This window comes from Athene cunicularia, assembly GCF_003259725.1.
Source record: "Athene cunicularia isolate RWA chromosome 19 unlocalized genomic scaffold, athCun1 chr19_part1, whole genome shotgun sequence".
NCBI lineage: Eukaryota > Metazoa > Chordata > Aves > Strigiformes > Strigidae > Athene > Athene cunicularia.
In genome coordinates this window covers 5,590,755-5,609,398 of record NW_020799124.1, presented here as the reverse complement: position 1 = coordinate 5,609,398, position 18,644 = coordinate 5,590,755, and the positions used below count along the sequence as shown (strand labels likewise).

At 49.3% G+C, this 18,644-nt stretch overlaps 1 protein-coding gene across 1 annotated transcript in view; it reads right to left on the bottom strand.

Moving 5' to 3' along the window:
* Positions 1 to 17,184, bottom strand: part of SMG6 (SMG6, nonsense mediated mRNA decay factor) — a 112,813-nt gene extending 95,629 nt beyond the window's left edge. The window contains exons 1-7 of the mRNA XM_026861623.1: positions 15,482 to 17,184; positions 13,234 to 13,426; positions 12,405 to 12,515; positions 11,571 to 11,677; positions 10,355 to 10,433; positions 8,943 to 9,053; positions 8,091 to 8,303 (exon numbers count right to left, since the gene is read on the bottom strand). Coding sequence (XP_026717424.1) covers positions 8,091 to 8,303; positions 8,943 to 9,053; positions 10,355 to 10,433; positions 11,571 to 11,677; positions 12,405 to 12,515; positions 13,234 to 13,426; positions 15,482 to 17,181 — 2,514 coding nt within the window. The 5' untranslated portion in view covers positions 17,182 to 17,184. The remainder of the gene's footprint in view (positions 1 to 8,090; positions 8,304 to 8,942; positions 9,054 to 10,354; positions 10,434 to 11,570; positions 11,678 to 12,404; positions 12,516 to 13,233; positions 13,427 to 15,481) is intronic.
* Between the last annotated feature and the right edge of the window lie 1,460 nt (positions 17,185 to 18,644).

Below are 18,644 nucleotides of genomic sequence, written 5' to 3'. Positions count from 1 at the left end.
GCTCATTCAATACTGAAGAGAAATAAACATTCCCCATGGCAGAATTAAGAGGTTTGGCTGTGGAATATGAGGTGCCCATCCCAAAGTGTACAACAGACAGCAGGAAAAGTTGGCCTGGGCCAACTTCAGACAAAGATCAGAGTTAGACTAAGAAAAAAAAAAAGCTGAAGAGAAATCACTGTCTACAGCCTTCACCCTGCTCTGGGAAATTTCCCAACCTTACTATTAGGCATTTTACTTCCTTTTCCAGTAATGCCAATTCTGGCAGTGTTCTTGTCTGAAGTGCAAAGTCTCCCTCCCAACAGCACACTGCAGTGCCTGGATCATCAAATCTGCTGCCACGAGAAAGGACTAATGTGCAGCAGCAGGAGGGGGTTTGGTTACACACAAATCCCTGGCTGATCAGCACCAGCAGGAGAGGAAATGAGGAAAGAGTGACTGACAGGGAAAGGCGGTTTCTGGATGACTGTACTCGGTTTTAGAGTATGAGAAGCCTGTTGGAACTTGAAGTCTCGCTCCCCTCACCGCAGCCTCTCTGAGCACTGGGATAGAGCAGAGCCCCTCACACAGGCATAACTCATTGATGTCCTTGTAATGCTCCCACCTCTGATCCACCACGATATTTCTACACACATTAGCACCAGATGCGTGGTACCGGAAGGAGAACATGTCGGTGTCTCTCCCATTCAAGTAACATTAGTCCCTGCCTTGTTCTTCACAGTAAAATAAAACCACCAACGTGGTCTAAAAAGAAAAGGAAAAAAACAAGATCAACACCAACTTCTGGAAACTCTTACTGATAGCTTAGGCTTCACTTTCTGGGTAGTGACAAAAGGTCAAGTTGTGCTGGAAAGCAACATGTGGGTTCTACATGACATGTGTGCGGAGACTAGATCGGTAACCAGGCTCTGCCGAGCTCTGGGAGCTTTAGCAGAGCAGCACTGAGCATCCACGGAAGATGACGAGCCTGGGCAAGGTGCAACAGCGTTTCTGGTTGGTTCACTAACGTAGGAACTGCAGCCAAGGTTTTTACTAGCAATTTAAAGTGAAAAAACAGTTTGTAAAAAAAAAAAAAAAAAAAAAAAAAAAAAAAAAAAGTGTTAAATGCAGGCAGGGAGGGTGCACAACTGGCAAGCAAAAAAAGCCAGTGCTAAGCTTCATGGCTGAATGTCACGTCTCAAACCCAGAGAGGCTAGGAGTGTGGTTTTAGTGTTTAACCAGTTTCAACTGCAGCCTGGCACTATTTTACTTCCTCTGCAGAGAAGTCTTCTCACTGCTAGGGGAAAGAAACCAACTTTAACATGTGAAACAAAACGGCTAGAGTAAAAATAAAGTCCCAAGGTGGTTTGGTGACCGAGGTCATATTAGGAGGTGGCGGGGTTGCAGGCTGGGGAAAGCACTCAGAAATACTCATGCTGCCAACCAAGAAAGAGATTACAGAAGACGAGGCAGGGCAGAGAATTAGCACGAGTCCAGCAGTAAAGATGCTGAAAAGTCTCTTTCACACGCCACCAGCTCCCCCATGCTCAAAACAGTTTGTAAACTGTTTCCTAAACACAAAGGAAAAAAACCCCAGACCTAGTTCTGACCTCCACAAATGAGTAACCAAACCCAACAGCTTCCTGCAAGCTTGTGGGGGTGAGGGAAGGAGGTTGCCTGGGCAGGACAGAGGGAACTCCAAGTTTCTCCCTCTCAAGTTCTGCTTTGGGTACAAAAATTAAGGATGCAACATCTCTTGCTGCTTTCTCCTGTGGGTGGTGGATAACAGACAGAAATAAGGAAGGGCAGCCTTTAGCTGATTGCTAGTGCCTAGCATTCCTGCCCCGGACAGCTTCTCTGCTTGTTTTTGTGCCACGGGGGAGGCTTGGCAGAGGCTCACAGCACTGCAGAGGTGTGGATCAAATACAGCAACAAGGAGCAGGCTGGAGAGGAAGCACTGCCTTCCCTTGACAGCAAGGGCAGACCATAATGCAACAGACCACAGACGGGATTGCTCACATCAAATACTAGAGAGCACCTAACCGTAGCAGAGACAAACTTCCTGACTTAACACAAGTCACCTTCCTGCGACGAGGTGCTGACAGGCAGCCTGACCCAAGGCCTTGCTGTAAGATCTCGTGTATATCCTACTATGGGCTCATGCACTGAGAAAAAAAAAAATGAGGGGACGCTCCCTCGTGTGTCCCCTCCCTTTGTGGGGACATACCTATGCCACCGCTCTGGTGCAGCTCAGATGTTTAACAGGTGTGAGAAATGGTTTCAGCAGACAGCCCACTGGGCATCGCCAGGCACTGCTGGTCTGGTGGTTTCAGTTCCCTCCACTCCCTGCACAGGCAGACAGTATTGTATCAACCACTATAGGCCTGTGCCCACTATGTATAAAGGTGGGTTTAAAAAAAGCTCTAAAAGCATGCAAGAGTCAGCAGGGGCTTCCAAGGCATCATGTGCAGCCTGCAGGTTTACCCTTTTGGGGAGTGGTGTCCTGACAGTGGGGGAAAGGCAGGCATGCCTGCGCTTTCATGCTGCCCATCTAAACCAGAGGCACAGGCCCAGTTGTCCAGACTTATTTTCCAGATCAGAGGCTCTTAGAAAAGGGCCATTCTGAGCATTCTGCCTACCAGACATCTTGGAGGTAACAAATGAGGGAGCCCTGTACTTCAGCTAGCAGGGATTACTCAGAAGAGCCTGCATGGAAGAAAAAAAAAAAAATAAAAAAATCAATCTTTCACTGGCCTGAGAAAAACCACCCATCCATGCTGGCAGTGAGGAGAAATGCTCCCACCAACCTGGCAGCAGACACCCTAGAAACGACGAGTTCCCCAAGCAGTCTCTTATCCATGCATCTGTACGGAAGAACAGCCATCATTATAGCAATACATCATTTCCACTTCTGCCTGCCACTTATTTCTAGTCACGTGTAATGGAAAAGAGTTACAAGGTGAGAAAAGAGCTGAGAGTGAAGGGAGCTGCTCTTAGTAAACAGGGGTGCCTCTGTGGTATATTTGCACAAGCAAAGTTGGGCCATGCTCACAGACACCCAGCTCAAACCACAACAGTCTTTTAACAATCCAGATGCTCCGGGAGACCACAGGTAGTGACACCAAGGCAACCCCAACTCTCAGTACAGGTCACTACCACTCCAAGCAAAGGACAGGCAATGGATGGAGCAACATGGCCAGGAAATCCCCACCAAAACTGCTGCCAGACTACCTCGAGGTTTTATCCCACTGCTCTCTAGAAGCACCCCTCTCCAGGTGAAGAGCCCAAGAGACAGCTCCCTCAGACAAAACACTGCACCGACCAAAATCAGCCAGGAGCTGCCAGCCCAGTCACCCGAGTGGCTGCTGCCCAAGAGGAACAAGTGCACAGAGCAGAAACAAACACCACCAAGGAAAAATGGATGTGAAACATGCAGGAGCTGACTAGGACAGTAGGACAGTGACCCTTTTCACTAAGGACACATGGCCTCTGCTGAAGCAGAGATGTGGGCAGCCCTGAGGACTCCTCAGTGCTCCTGAATGCACAGGCATTCCCAAAAGTGCCTCCTCCAGCCTCGGACTGCAACTGGGCTGCAAAAGTGTGAGTGGATGCAGCATCACGGTGCACAGGTGAGGCAAGCAAAGTTAGAAATAAAACTAAGCAGGCAAGAATTACTGAGAAAGACAGAAGGTGAGAATCCTTAGAGATGCCTCATCTCAGAAGGAAACAAATCACAGTAAGTTGTGAAGATAGCCCCAACCAGGCATTGCTGAGTAAGTTCCCAGTTAGCTCAATCCTGACCTAAAGGGAAAAAAGCAACATAGCTTTCACAGCCTCCGCTGCTTGGAGAAGACAGTGCCCTCCTCCAGCTGCAAAGGAACATTTCCCTGCGTGCTTGGCACTCATCTGATTTTTCTAGGACTTGGGAGATGGAAGGAGATGAAAGGGTCCAAAAGACACCAGCACTACTCATCGGAAAGAAAATACAAACAATCACCCAAAGATACACACTGTTTCCAGCTCTGACATCGCTGCTCTGTCCCCTGGTACTCTCACCCCTTACCAGCACAGAGTGACACCTGTATGTGTATAATAAGCTTCCAAGACAAGTGCAGTAGGTAACAAAGAAGAAACACAAAAGTAAGCAGCCCTCTATATTCAGTCTAGTGAGAGAACTTTGACCTCCTTTTTTCTTTTTGGTAGACCTCCTGGTGATAATTACTGCTCGCTTGAGGAAACCCTGATGCACTGTCCATACTCCCTGCTGATGAGAAGAAAGCCTGTGTAGAGAAATGGAAATTAAAACATGCTCTGAACTTCAGAGCTAATGATTCCACCACAGTTTCTGTGCTAGTGCAAAGAGGTTGTTGCTCCACGGGCACCCAGCACCAGGCAAATGCAAAACTCTGTCCCTAACCAGCAGTCTAGGGGGAAATGGGAAAAGTTCCTGCAGTTGACACACAGGGCTGAGACAACAGATCTTGACTCTGGCCTTAGCTTTCCTAAGAGCTTTTGGGTGGCCCTACCAAACTTTTGATGGCTCTACAAGATTGACCTCTCACAAAGAGGCTAGGAGACATAATTCTTTAATGAAGCTAAAATATTCAGACATCTGGAGAGAAGTATTATTCAATTACTGTCTTGCCAAGGGAAAACCTCTCTTCCCTAATCTTAGCTGCAGCTATGGAGTAATCTTTATTAGTGCATGCATGCTGCGTAGTAACACAAGGAAATATCTACTGCAGAGCACAGGCAGCAGGCAATAGCAACTGTGGGAACCTTAACTCAGCATTTCCTGACAGGAGTGATTAAAATCTCAAACCCAGTATAATATTAACACTTTCTCAGGAGACTGACAGCACATTTGCCCTGTTTACTTTACCAATTCACAGTCTACTCAGTAAGCTGCATACACTACTATCAGATTTTACATCAATACAGACCCACTGCAAATGAAACCAGTGGCAGAGAAGAAACGGCAGAGACTGAGCTCTTCAGCTCCCTTTGCCCTATCCAGTTGTTTTTTAAAAAAGCAACACAACTTCTCCTCAGTTCATCCTCCTTTTTTGCATTTCTGATTGGAATCCCACATGAAGTGGCCTGATATTGTCAGGTAAGCAGGGCACTGCATCAGCCTGGTTTCTCCGGCCACCGCGCACCTAGAACATGCAACGTACAAGAGACCACAGAGAGCAGCCATTCACAGAATGAAACCCCAAAAGGCTCAGGCATTAACGGACAAAACCCTACAAACAAAACAGCCAGGCTGCAACTCAAACACTTCTTCAGCTTGCTCTGAAACAGTCCCACATCCCCCATGCCAGTTACTGAGGAAGGGGCCAAACGGAGATGTATGCCCCTCAGTGCAGACAGATGGTACGTTCTTCCAGTTCTGCATCTTCCTAGAAAAGATAATGTAGCAAACTGTGAAGGAAAGCAGCTATGCCAAGCCTCTACCTAAACACACAGTGCTGAGGCAAATCTCCAGCTCTGCACGCCACCTTCCCTTGTCACAGCAAAAGCTGCAGTGTGAGCTGGCTTTCTGCAGACTTGCCATCACGCTTTACTAACTCTATTCAGTTGGCTCCTAACCCTGAAATAAAGTAATGATGTTTGTGTCTTTGCATAGGGCTGCATAAGGAAAAATAAAGTCAGCACTGCGAAGAGGCACACAAGCATGTGCTGAGCAGACTCTGCTCGCTGACGGGGACAGCGCGCACATCAGCAGGTCCTGGGAGAATAATCATGCAGCATCTCCCTACCAAATGTGCCACATGACAGGACTGGCACCTAACTGCCTGCACAAGGAAGAAAGTAACCATTGAGGACAGAAAACATCCCAAATCAATTTCTTGTCACCTGTGAAGCAGCCAGCATCTTCATAGCAAAACCACCAGTCGCCTTTGGCTTGGGCTGGGTTTGAAGCAACAGCCTCTGCCTGAAGGGTGCGAGCAGCCTCTCTCCCACACTTCTGCCCAGTACACATCCAGAGCTGTTAGGCTTTATACTTGCAGTGTTGTATCTGCTTCTGGAAGCTGAACACTTTCCCATTCTACCCTGTAAAACTCCCTTCTCTGGCCCAGAAACAGCTGCCATAAAGCCTGACGCCTGAGGAGCTACCTGCGGAGCACAGCTGTCAGTACAAACGAAAGAACACGGCTTGCCTCAGCCTTTTCAAGGGCTGAAGCTGGCAAGGAAGGGACCAAGGAGGCGATGATACATTTAGACTCATTTCCTCAAAATGACACGTAAGCACTGGCACATATCCCCTGGGAGAAGAGCTGGGGGATGTGGGGCAGAGGTGCTGCCAGGATAAGGGCTGCTGCCTGCCCCTGGTGCAGGCAGGGCCCTTCCGAGGCCAAACAGTGCCACACAGTGGCAACACACAGGTTGCTCCGCTCCTTTCCAGAGAAGGAGCTGCAAACCATGGAGAGATACTGTGAGGAAGAGGGTAAAAGGCTATAGCTTCAAGAACAAGGAGACCAGAGGTTTCTGAAGAGCTGCCATCTCTATCCAGCCCACAGCTTCACAGCTCGGGAGCTCTGGCAGCGACACAGACTTAAGGTTTCCTTTTCACCTGTTTATTTTTAATCTGGATCAGTTTGGCAACACAGCCACGGCACAGCCCCGTAAGCAGCTGTGCCAACACAAGCGGAGAGCTGCACTGCAGCAGGCACAGGCGGTCCGAGTACAAATATCTTGACTGCCAAAGCCAGGAGTACTTGAACCTGCACCCTCAGCTCCCCTTGCCCTTTTGGCACTGTATTTCTTATCGTGTGGCCTCTCCACGATCAGAAAGCTCAGGCTTTCCACGAGCCAACATTTCAAACAGATGAAGAAATCAAAACTGATGGTAGTAATCAGACACACAATCTGTAGAGGCATTGCCAGCAACCTGCACTTCAGAGAGCACAGCCCCCCATCGAACAGACCAAGGGCAAGCTCTAGCAAACAGCACTGCACTATAAACAACAAGACATCACTGCCTCGCGCTTTGCTAGCGGTTACACTACCTCACATGGAAGCACTGCAAAAGAGAAACCCCTAGTGCCTCAAAAACACTCACAGCATCTTATTTCAAAGCATCTTCATCAATGATTTATGGAGAGGCTAAGGCTTGGTACGTTCCTTTCAATGATGCTGAGGAAGCAGAGGTCTCCAGAAGAAAAGCCAAGGAGAGGGAAAACAACCAAGGGCAGTAACGTCTTAAAAATGCTGCAGCTATATGCCAGAGCTTATCTTTCAAAGCTTCAAGACTTCGCCCCAGTTCCACCCAGCTGAAGTCACAAACTAGTTACAAAAGTGCAATCGTATCTGAGGAGCTCTGGGCCCCGCAGTATGTGGAGAAGGTCTTCCCAGTTCTGCTAAACTCACATCCTTAACAGCCATTTTAGGACAGGCAGCCCAGAGCTCCCTGGCAAGTTCTCCTGCAAGCCGCATGTGCCAAAGCAGTGTGAGGATTCCTGGAGGATGAGCTCCCAACCACCACTGCCTTCGCCTGCATTCCTGTGCCTGACAAACAGAGTTCACTTGAGCTCCTTGTGCAAGGTACACAGCTCAGACTGACAAGAGATACCCTTATTTTTCTATCCTTGCAAGAGAAAGGTACTAGTCTGGCCTCTCAGCAGAATGAGTAATGCAAATATAACACCTATACTAGAAATTAAAACCACTGTTTCCACATTCTCAGTGCAAACTTCGGATCATCTGGCACTGGGACAAGTGACCCACTTCCAGAACAAGCCTCAGAACCTACAGGGTCACCGTTAACCCTGGTCTTCAGCATCTGACCTCATTTTCCACCGGCAACCTCACCCAAGTTAGAGCCCTCAGCATGTCAGAGGCATTTTACAGCATCTTCTGTTTGTGCCTCTCCTATTCCAGATCAGCCACGCCAGCACACTCTGCCAAGAAATGGATGGTAACAACATGCCTTAAACATGAGAGGCACAAGGTCACCAGCTCCTCAGCCTGACCCAGGCACAGCTCCCATAGGGGAAGCCAAAACACTGGAAAATTTAGCAACAGGAAAGCAAAACAGATCCAGTGTCATTCCACTGCATTCCAAACACATGACACCAAAGCCAACTGCTGCCTCCTGCAGTACTCACGTCGCTGGGGCTGAGGTTCCCAAGACCGTTGTCCTGCTCAGAATCCCTGCCGGACTCGTGGCCCTGGGAGGAGCGGGGGTGGGAGGGATGGATCCAGATCTCCAGCCGTGTGGCATCATCTCCAACTTGTCGCAGTGTGGACTTCTTGCCCTTCCCCCAGCGGCTGGGGCTCTGATCCAGCACCTGATGTTTCCTCTGCTCCATCTGCTCAGCCTGGGCAGACAGGACAGATTTGGATCATCCAGGGAATCAAAGTTCAGGAAAAGTGCGTAATTCCATTTATATGGAGAAATTAGCCCTCTCCCCTGCTTCAGAATCACACTAATGCATTGACAGGTCCAGAATTTGGTTTCTGAGACTACAGGACAGTGCAGAGGAGAGGTTTTCAACTCCAACTGCCCTGCAACAAGAAAAGCTGTGTCCAGTCCTAGACAATGTGCTCTACCTTTGACTTGGGGTGACCCTCTGGGGCACAAAGGGACTGCAGCCTCTCTTGTCCACCCCCATAGGTGTGGGGAACCTATGGGATAAGGCAGTTATCATGCTGGGTGCCAAGGCCATGCTGCAAACCACAGCAACCTGCAGCCCTTGCTCAGCTTGGCTGTTTTACAGTTTATGACCCAGAAACAAGGGATTCAGCAGCCCAAACAACCCCAAAAGCACTCTGAGGAGAGGCAGGATGGACACCATCATTCTGAAGGTTGCCCCTTTCATCTGACTCCCAACATGGAATTTCCTAGAAGCAGGTAAGCGGTGATTCCAAGTCCAAAAGCCACCATGACCCTCCTCTCTGGATCACAGCTCTCCAGCACAGGCAGCTGCAGCATCCCACAGCCCAGTTCCAAGACTCACCTTGCGTTTTGTCTCTTCAAACAGACTCATGAGGCTCTCCTTGGCTGTGAGGATGGGGTTGCTAGCAGCCAGACTGCGCATGTAATAGTAGACAGCATCCAGCTTTCTCCTCTGCAAAAACACAACCAGACTCAGAGCTGCCACTCGCTCTGGGGCATTCAGAGCCAAGCTCCCACATACTTTTGTCTTCCCTGTCCCTCAGCACACACATCCTTGCTCTCAACGCTGCCTGGGACAGACAGACTTGTTGACAAACAACTGTGATAAGTAGGACCTCGAACTCTTTACCTATATCCACAGCTACCTACAATGACCAGCACAAAGCACAAGCCCATTGCCAGGAGTTAGGGAGTGCAGGTGACACCACAGTCTGGGGACTCGCCTGCTTTAAGTCTCAAGACTCCTACAGAAGCCATCAACCTGGAGGCTCACACACAACAGTCTCTCACCAGACACCATGGTAAAGGGCAAAGGTATAACTATTGAATTCCTGACAATTCAGGAAATAACTCTTTTCAACATTACTATGAATATGGAAACAACTCCAGAGGAGTTTTACAAAGAACAGAGAGGCCCAGGAAAACTGGAGGGTTTGCCAGACTCCTGCCAGTGCTGGGGACAGGACTCCACCCTCATTTCAGCCTGCTGCTAGTATAATCCCCTCACATCTTTTCTCCCACAGGCAATACCATGATAAGGCACCTCCAAAGTCTTTATGCTACCAAGACACACAGTCATTTAGCATTTTGCACACATGCTGCTGGCCTTACACACCTCCACAGAGCGCAGGACACTTTACTGCTGCAAGACCCACACAGGGAGGCAGACAGGGCATTCCCAGCCATGAAGGGAACATGCTTCTGAACCATGCAGTTCTGAATTGCTCTGCTTTAAACCAGTATCTTTCAGTGTCGGCAGATCCCTACAGATCCCTCTGTCCCAACCTGATGTTTCCATTATCTGCTGTCACACGTTCCTTAAGTAAGTTTTCTTGCTGAAGTAACCAGCAAAACAGAAACCTAAGGAAATCACTTAGACCAGTGCCCACAAGTTCAATGAAGACATAGCAAACAGAAACAGCATCCTAATGACAGCATGGCCTTGAGCATAAAAATCTCATGCGAAATTTTAAATACAACCCACTTTAAAACATTTGCACTCTCAACAGCCCACAGAACAGTCCCCAAAATGCCGATAGCCTGAGGGAGTAGCATGTATCTAACAAAGCTGCCTGAAGCCACAGCAGCTGGAATCCACACGGCACATCCTGCTTCAGCTTTTTTTTTTTTTTTTTTTTTTAAAAATTCATCTGGGACCACTGCCCTGAACAATGCCATTCTCCACCAGATGGAAGCTCACAGCCATCCCAGAGGCTCTCCTTACACTTGCTACATCCTTGATGAGCACCTTACCGTGTAGATGGCCAGAAGTGCCAGCTGGTTGTACGGGCGGCCGTTTTTGGGGGCAATTTGCTGAGCCTTCAGGTACCAGCTGAGGAAGGGAAGAATCAGAGAGAAAGATTTACTGAAAGGACATCAGGTTGCCTTCCTTGCTGTTAAGGATGCAGAATTCCCCTCGCAGCACAGCTTTGGCAGTCCTGCCGGGAACAGGCCCTTTGCACAAGTGCCCTCTGCCTGCAAGAGCGCGCACAGGCAGCGGGCCTGCGCCTGGCCTGGAGAGGCAGTTGGGGCACAGGTCAAAAGACGGGGCAGATACAGCTGCAGAAAGATATGTTCTTGGCTCAGCTGGAAGAGGACTGTTTAGTCGGAGCCAGCAGGTGCTGTCCCCCGTGCAGCCTCAGGCACAGAGAACAGGCTATTCAAGGAACGTTTCTTTCAGTCCCCTTTTTAGCTCCAGAGCAGCTGGGACCAAACCCTCTACATTCCTCAGCTCATTCCCCATATATTTTCAAGATACCTAATCATCCCAAGAGGTATCCATTCAGTGGCAGACCATTCATCCCTCCAGTTCTCCTCTCTATTTTCCCTTGTGTTATCCCCTCTCCAGCTTTCATGATGCCACACGGATCCATTAACAGTGTTCAGACACATCATGAACCTGCTATGTTCCCCCCAGTCTCCCCGAGATATCAGTATACTCCACAATGTCCACAGACCCCAAAATTAGTAGTTTCCCCTGCCCTGTTCTGCAAACCTCCTCAGATTTTACTGCTCCATACCCCATGCTGGGCTCACTTGCCCCCCACCTCAAGTCTTTGCTCCAGAAAAAAAAAATATCAGAAAAACAAGAGTGACAGGAAACAACAAGTACCAGTAACTCCTGATGCAATCAGAACATACGGACACATATGGGAACCTCTCCTAGCTGAAAAGCTCCCAGAAAATACAACAGCCATTCTGCCAGCCTCAACAGCATAAACCCTCCCAGCTGCAGGAGCAGCAAAGGACAACTTCCACACTAAGACAGCTGGAGGACGACTAGATCTGCTGGCTTGCTTTCTGGGGCAGCAAAACAGTCTAGAGATCTTTCAGCTTCACAGGACCGCATTACAATAAAGAGGAGTGGAAAGATTTCTTTGGCTAGAGGCAAATTTAAGCATGAAATGAGATACATCCCTTGTAGACAGAAGAAAAGCTGCGCTCAGCGCTGCAGTGAAGAACACAATACCTGCGTGCCTTCCCGTAGTTTGTGGTGTCGTTTGCTTGTTCTCTGTATCGGCAAATGTCCCCTTGACAAATCATACACCTCTGGGCACTGATCAGCGCATACTTCACCTGGAAAGAAGGATTCAGGACATCATGTGGGACCTCCACAGCCCTGGCTCACTTGCAGAGCCAGTGAGCACACAGGGACTGCACAGATCTGAGAGGAGGTCGCTGACACACTGAAGGTCTCACAAAAGGGCAGCAGAATGAAATGACAAGGCTTCACGGCACTGGTTCAGGATTTCTAGGGGCAAGCCAATCCCCTAAACACCTCCTCTCTTACAAAATCCCATCTCTCTCCAGAAGAGAGTTGTTCAGTCCGTGACCAATTTGAGGACAGCTGTTAGACGAACTCATCTCTGGGAATGGAGCTGGACTAAAAGATGCTTTCCCAGCTGTCCCTTGCAGTTGCACTCACAGCTCAGGGCAACACGCTGTCAGGTATCAGGGAGGGAGTACAACTGTTAGCCCTTCTTGTTCATTATTCTGGATTCCATAGACAGAAATAAGAGATGTTCAATATCTAAGGCAAAGCCAAGGCACTTTTGGACACTTCTTTTATTAGCCCTGGTCACAGAGCTGGTACAAAAAAAGTTCTTTGCAAAGGAATCTAAGAAATGTTAATGCACTAGAGTTGGTTCAACAAGTTCTCTAGCAGCTGAGAAAGAGTCCCTACAAGCATACTGACATCTGTTCAGAGTACAGCTGCCTACCTCTTGGCAAGGGCAACATGCTGAGTTCAGCATGTGCCATACGATTCACAGGATGAGAAGTCTCCAGGAGAAAGCCAACCTACCATTTTCCTCAGAGGCTTACTGCGGATGGCCATCCCATCCATATAGTCCTCCAGCTTGAACTGGTACGACACCTGCAGCTTTTGGAGTAGGCCGTCAAAAAAAGAAGTGCCCTGCAAAACACACACACACACACACACACACACACACACTTGGATGTTAAAATCTTTCTGATGACAAGCACAAAATCACCACACCATCACTGACACATGCAAGAAAGAATGTCCCTGAGGTTTGGGCTGTTTCTCTTCAGAAAACAACAAGGAAGTCAAGGGATCTCCAGCCTCAGAGGTTTTCAAGACTAAGATAGACAAAATCAAGGCTGACCTGATCTAGCATTTGAGAAGTCCTGCTTGGAGCAGGAGGTTGGACTAAAGCCTTCCAGCAGTCCCTTCCCACCAACTTAATTCTATTAAACACATCCTCTCGGATCTGTCAGCCTACCTTCTACGAAGAGTAAACTGAGCTGTAGTTTAACATAATGAATTCTAAGCAAATTCGATAAATTTGGCACAAACACCTCCAAGAATGCTTCTGTTTATTTCCATTTCAGGGCATTTATTTCATTTTAGCTTAAATCAATGTCTAATTAACATAAACCACACCAAAACAAGCCCGGTTTAAATTATAACAAATGTCCACCTGGACCTACACCTGCAAAACTATACCATAAACTGTCTGAGCATTCTCCTTGCAAAAGGATGGCCTAAGGCACACAGAGATACGAACACGATCAGGAAGGCTAGCTGCCCAGTTACACCATCCCATTCTAAACACCAGCCAATCCTGCCCAAAGGTTTAAGGAGTTTGGGGATGCTTCTCTCTTCTTACCTCATCTAGAAGCTGGAGCAGTTTGTTCCGAATTTCTTGGGCATTTTCCCCCTGAGGGTCCTTGAGGAGCTGTCGAAATTTCTCAATCACCTGGTAAAATGCATTTTTCCACAGCAACTGGTCCACATTCTGGGTATCAGAGAACTCAATATCCATCAGGATGCACCATTCATACAGCTGCAGCATCTCCACCCTACAGCAAAACACAATTTGTGGTCAATACAACAGCAACTGCCCAGCCTGGGCCTGAGCTGCCAGGAAACATGTGCTGAGCTACCCGCTGCTTTCATCCAGCGAGCACGAGATGTCAGCAGTTCCGCTGGCTCACATGCTATGGCAAATTGATGCTTCCACACACATCCCAGAGGGAGATGGGAGCTGGCTGCAATCAAACACCCTTCCCGCTCCAAGAGGGTAAATCTGAAAGGACCCTCACTCTTGCATCAGAACGGATCATGGTCTGGCAAAGAGCAAGGAGCTCTGCTACAGTTCTGCCACCAGGAAGAGCAAGGCACAAGCACCTCCTGATACTAACACAGAGAAAGTGTGCAGTGCCAGTCTCTGCTCCTTCTGAGCACAGAGACTGGCTACTACAGGCCAGGAACAAACACGCAAAGAACCAGAAGGCAAGAGACATCTTGTCATTAAAATGATCCCCACCGCCCTTCTATTCAACCAAAATACACAGCAGAAACAAAGACCCTGCTTCCTCATAAACAAATGAGAGCTGGAAACATCCACACCTAAAGGAAATAAAGCCTGGGAGTCCCCAGAAATCATACTCCCTTCACCAGCTACCTACAGTCTTGCCTGGACGCTGCAGCAGGATTCCTCCTCCGAATTTAATAAAATAGTTGCAAGCTAAAATCAGCTCTGTGTATGTGGGGCACATTTATGGTAAAGGGAATCCTCAGGTGTCAGCACCTTGGCAGCCTTATCCCTTATAATGATTCAAGCCCTACAAAAACCAGTAAACAGCAAAGATGGTAAAGCCTAGAGCAAAGCCAGATGCCAATGCCTGTACGAGCCTGACAGAGTAATGGCAGGTTCCTGTGCAAAGCACAAACGGTTCTGCTGTCCTCCCCCAGGCAGTCCCCAAACCCTGCGCACACGCACTCGGACAGCACAAACACCAATCAAGAGAATTAGATGTTTCTGCAGACAGACATCTGACAAGCAGCACCTGAGTTCCAGAGCCCCAGCTCCGCAGACAGGCGGGCAGCACGCTCGGACACTGGCAGGACACACGGTGAGACAGAGGGACGCTGATGGCAGGGACGGGGCCAACTGTGCCTACACTCCCAGGGCAGAGTGGGCTTCACACAGGCCACAGCAGCACTGCACAGTCTTTCCTCTCCCTCCAGACAACAGCTCTGAGTGACCTTGACACCTTAAGATAATCTGAAACTTCCAGGGCTGCTTCAAGTGCAGACATAGCCCACCCTGTGGTCTAGAGCACAAGTCCCCAAAACACAGAATAAGCCCTGAAGCGAGCTCACCTGCTAGATATCCTGCCAGTCAGCTCTGAAAATAAAGTCTCCAGAGAAGCCCTGGGGACATGGAGGTCACAAGTAAATGTTAAAGATGCCAAGTAGAAACTTGCTACAGCCATGTTAACTTCCCTCCAGAGCACCGGTGTCACTTCCCTCTCGCTAGATGGAGTCATCAGGCCAGTCTCACTGGACTGCCCCGTGTCACAGGGTTGAGCGGTGTCAAGAGCAAAACTACCCAGTGCCGGAGAGGCTGAGACACAGCAAGGAACCCACGAACACTGCGCGAGGACAAGCTGGCAGTCGCCACCCCTGAAGCCTATAACGCAAATTAGACGGCAGATAACTGAGGAGAGGTGAGAAAGCAGAAGTCCACCAGCAACTAGTAGAAGCATGAAAAAGAGATCAGCTCCAGCAAGAGCAAGAACAACCCAAGCAGTGGGTGCTTGTCCTGATCTTCTGCATCCCTGCAATAGAGCAAAGCATTCCACAACCACAAGAAGCCACAGCTTAGCTCCCAGCCCAGGCAAATGATATCTTCACCCACAGTTTCCTTCTGATACCCACACACAACTGGCACATGACGAACAGACCCAGCACATCAAAAGCTAGTGAGCCACTGCCCCATCCCCCAGTCTGAGACACTGAAATCTCCAGTATACCAGATCCCAAGGACACACCATTCTCCGGATAACAGTTTTGGTAGTTCACCCTGGAAATGACTTGGTCACACACCCCTCTACAGCACAGCCACAAACCTCAGCTGAGCCATCTTCTCCAGCCCCTCTGGGCTGATGCGGTCTCTGGAAAGCAGATTGCTGAGCTGCTGCTCCTGGTTCCCAGCCTCACGGAGGAGTTTGCTGAGCTCCTGCTGCTTCATGTTCCGCATCTGCTGCTCCATTTTGGGACTCAGAGGAGTCGGGGGGAGTGGACTGCACATGTACTGCCCTGCCTGGCCGGGGTACCAAGGGTAATAAGCTCCTGGGTACACACCATTGCTTGGACCCATAGGATACTGCAGGGAGTACCCACCATATGGATACTGGGGCCCTTGACCGGAGGCCTGAGGGTAATAGTAGGGGTTGTCGGAGTTTTGGAACTTATAGTAGGGTGTCTGGGCCTGGCGGGCTTCTCCCCAGGAAGTGGGGCTCACTTCATCATCTGTGTCTAGAAAATGAAGCTGAGCAGTCTGGCTTTTTGGAGTGAGTTTTTGGTCCGGGTTATTTGGGTCCCACAGCCTGCGAGCAGTGCCGCCTCGGCCCCTGCTCCGGGGACCTTTACCCCCAGCCCCGGTGAGCAGGAGCCTCGGCCCAGGGTGACTAGGTTCAGGGGAGCTGGCAGTGCTGGCAGAGAGGTCCGTGTTGGCAGGCAGGAACAGAATCCCACGGCCCTTCCCTTGGGGCTCTCTGCTCTGGCTCCTCGCTGCCTTCAGGGGCTTTTTTTTATCTGTGTCTGCCAGACTGATATCCCTGTTCATAGTCTTGCTGTCAAATGTAACTCGAAAGGATCCCTTGACTTCCTTGCCATTGCTGCTCCATTCACTCTCGCTCCTAGAAGCTCGACTCTGCCCTGAGTACTTTTTCTTGTCCAAATTCCTGCTGGAAACATATGCTTCTGCCTCATCAGTTCTGTCATCGTCCAAGGAGTCAGTGGAGGACGTAGAGAGCTGCTTCCTAGGACGTATTCTTTCTCTGGCACGCTCCTGACGCCTCTCCACTCCATCCACGAGTGGGGCTTCATCTACACTGTTGTTGCTTCCGGCTGAGCTTGTGCTGCAGGTGCGGTACCGGCTCCGCCGCTTGTCCGTGTAGGAGTACCATTTGGCAGAGCCCAGCTTCTCCTGCATCACCTCGTCACTCGTTCTCCTTATCCTGTTGCTGCGTTCTATTTGTCTTCCTTTTTCTCCCCTTGAGGCTTTCACTCCTTCCCATGCCTGGCTCCCCTCTCTATCCTCCTTGCTTGATTTCGTTTTCCTGTTACTGTCTTTTCCAGTACCTTTCTCAGTCTCTTCATCTCTCTCAACTTTCAGCTGCTCCATCTTGCTGGTGACCTCCTCAGTAGCTGACCGCAGGGACGGTTCTTTAGCAGCTGAATGCAGGCGTTTCCCAGGCTGGTAGATCTGCTGGTCTGGCTTCTTGGTTCTCCTGGTGGTCTTGGGACACCACTCATCTGGAGCAGGCTGCTTGAACAAGCTCTCCTGGCTCTGAAAACCATCTTTAGTGTCTGTCTCTTCATCTTCCTCCAAAGGACCATTCTGCTTGGGGCTATCACCTTTGCCAAAATCCTCCATGACTGGAGCCGCTCCTCCCAAAGAGCCCTTGTCACTGAGACTGTTCTCCGAGGCCTCATGCTTTGGTGACACAAGTTTGTTCCTCAGTCGGGACAAGCCAGGCTTGTAAATCTCCAGGTCTGGGCGCCTGTTGTCTTTGCGATGCCTCGGCTCCTTCACGTCCTTCATATTTTCTGGAGAAAAATAGGCACAAGAAAGTTATTCCCACCACAAACCTGCCAGGGTTAAAAAAAAAAAAATCATGACAAATACTCAAGGAGAAATATTAAGTAAAGACAAAGGGCCTACTACCCTCAGGGCAGATCCAAGAGGACAGATCTGAAAATCCCTGTCAAGGTTTACAGGAAATCATGCAGTAAGAGTAGAATATGAGAAAGTATAATAAAGCTGAGCAAATCCTTAGACTGATTCACTTTGAAAACGCATCCTGCAACAGGTTTTGCCTCAAAGCACCAAGCTGAGAAAAAGATCATGCACAACGCAAGACCTGAGCATGCATATTCAAGCACCAGGCATAAAGTTTTCACAGGCCTCAGGAGTAGTTGCCTGCCTGCTGCTGGTTCAGGAGCCCTTCTATCTGAATGTGCTGCCTTCTGACAGCTCCCTGCTCCGCCAAAAGATCATTTTGAGTCAAAGATACATTTCCCCCACCTGCTCACAACCCACTAATGTTTCTCTCCTCCTCTCTGTAACTGTACTTACATAAAAACTCATTCCAAAGCACACCACAATTAAACATTTCACCAAAGCTGGGCAGTTACGTACTGCATTTTCTCAACTTCTTCCTCCCATCAGGAACTTGCCCCAGCCTGTACCACCACACCTCAGCCAGGTGAAGGCCACCACTATCAGGGGCTCAGCCCTGGAGGTAGGAGAAAGGTCCCTGAGGGGGCAGGGACCGACCTGACCTCGGGGCAGGCCCCGCGGCCTCTGTTCTCTATGTACTCTCACACTGGGGACCAACGTGTCCCCAGCCAGGTGGTGCAGCTGAGCTGAAGAGAAGGGAAAGGCCCAAACAGCGACTCCCCATTTCTATCAAGCACGAGGACCACTAATCACTGGCTCCATTGTGTAAGCTCCATGTTTTGTGGCTCTATTGTGTAAGCCTGATAGGAGCCAGGCCTTGCGAACGACTTCACCATTGAAGAGGTGATAAAGGATTGATAAGAGGGGAGCATCCTGCCCCAGAAGCTGGATGATTACCCAAAAAAGCATGAGCTGTGGAAACTGGGGGAGAAGTAAAGGCAGGGGGGGGCAAGATCGCATCCACAGATTCAATTCAAGACCAAAAAACTTGCTGCCTCCCCGTAAACACACACACATCCCTGCAAGGAGCATGCGTCCTAATTTACACAGCAAGCGAGGCTAATTTAAATATAGCTCACCAACAGCAAGCAGAATGGTAATTACGGAGCAACGAGGATAAACTTAAGATAGGTTTTTTCCTAATCATGTAATAGGAGAAATAAGCTATGGTTCCTGTGTGTAGCGTGCTAGCTTTGTGGAATTACCCCCCAGCACCCATCTTTGCGCAACCAGGGAATAAACGGCTATCTCGGCTCTGGGTGCGAGACCGGCTGTTGCACACCGGGCGACGAACTCCGTTTGAGGGACGCCACCGCCGCCGCCCC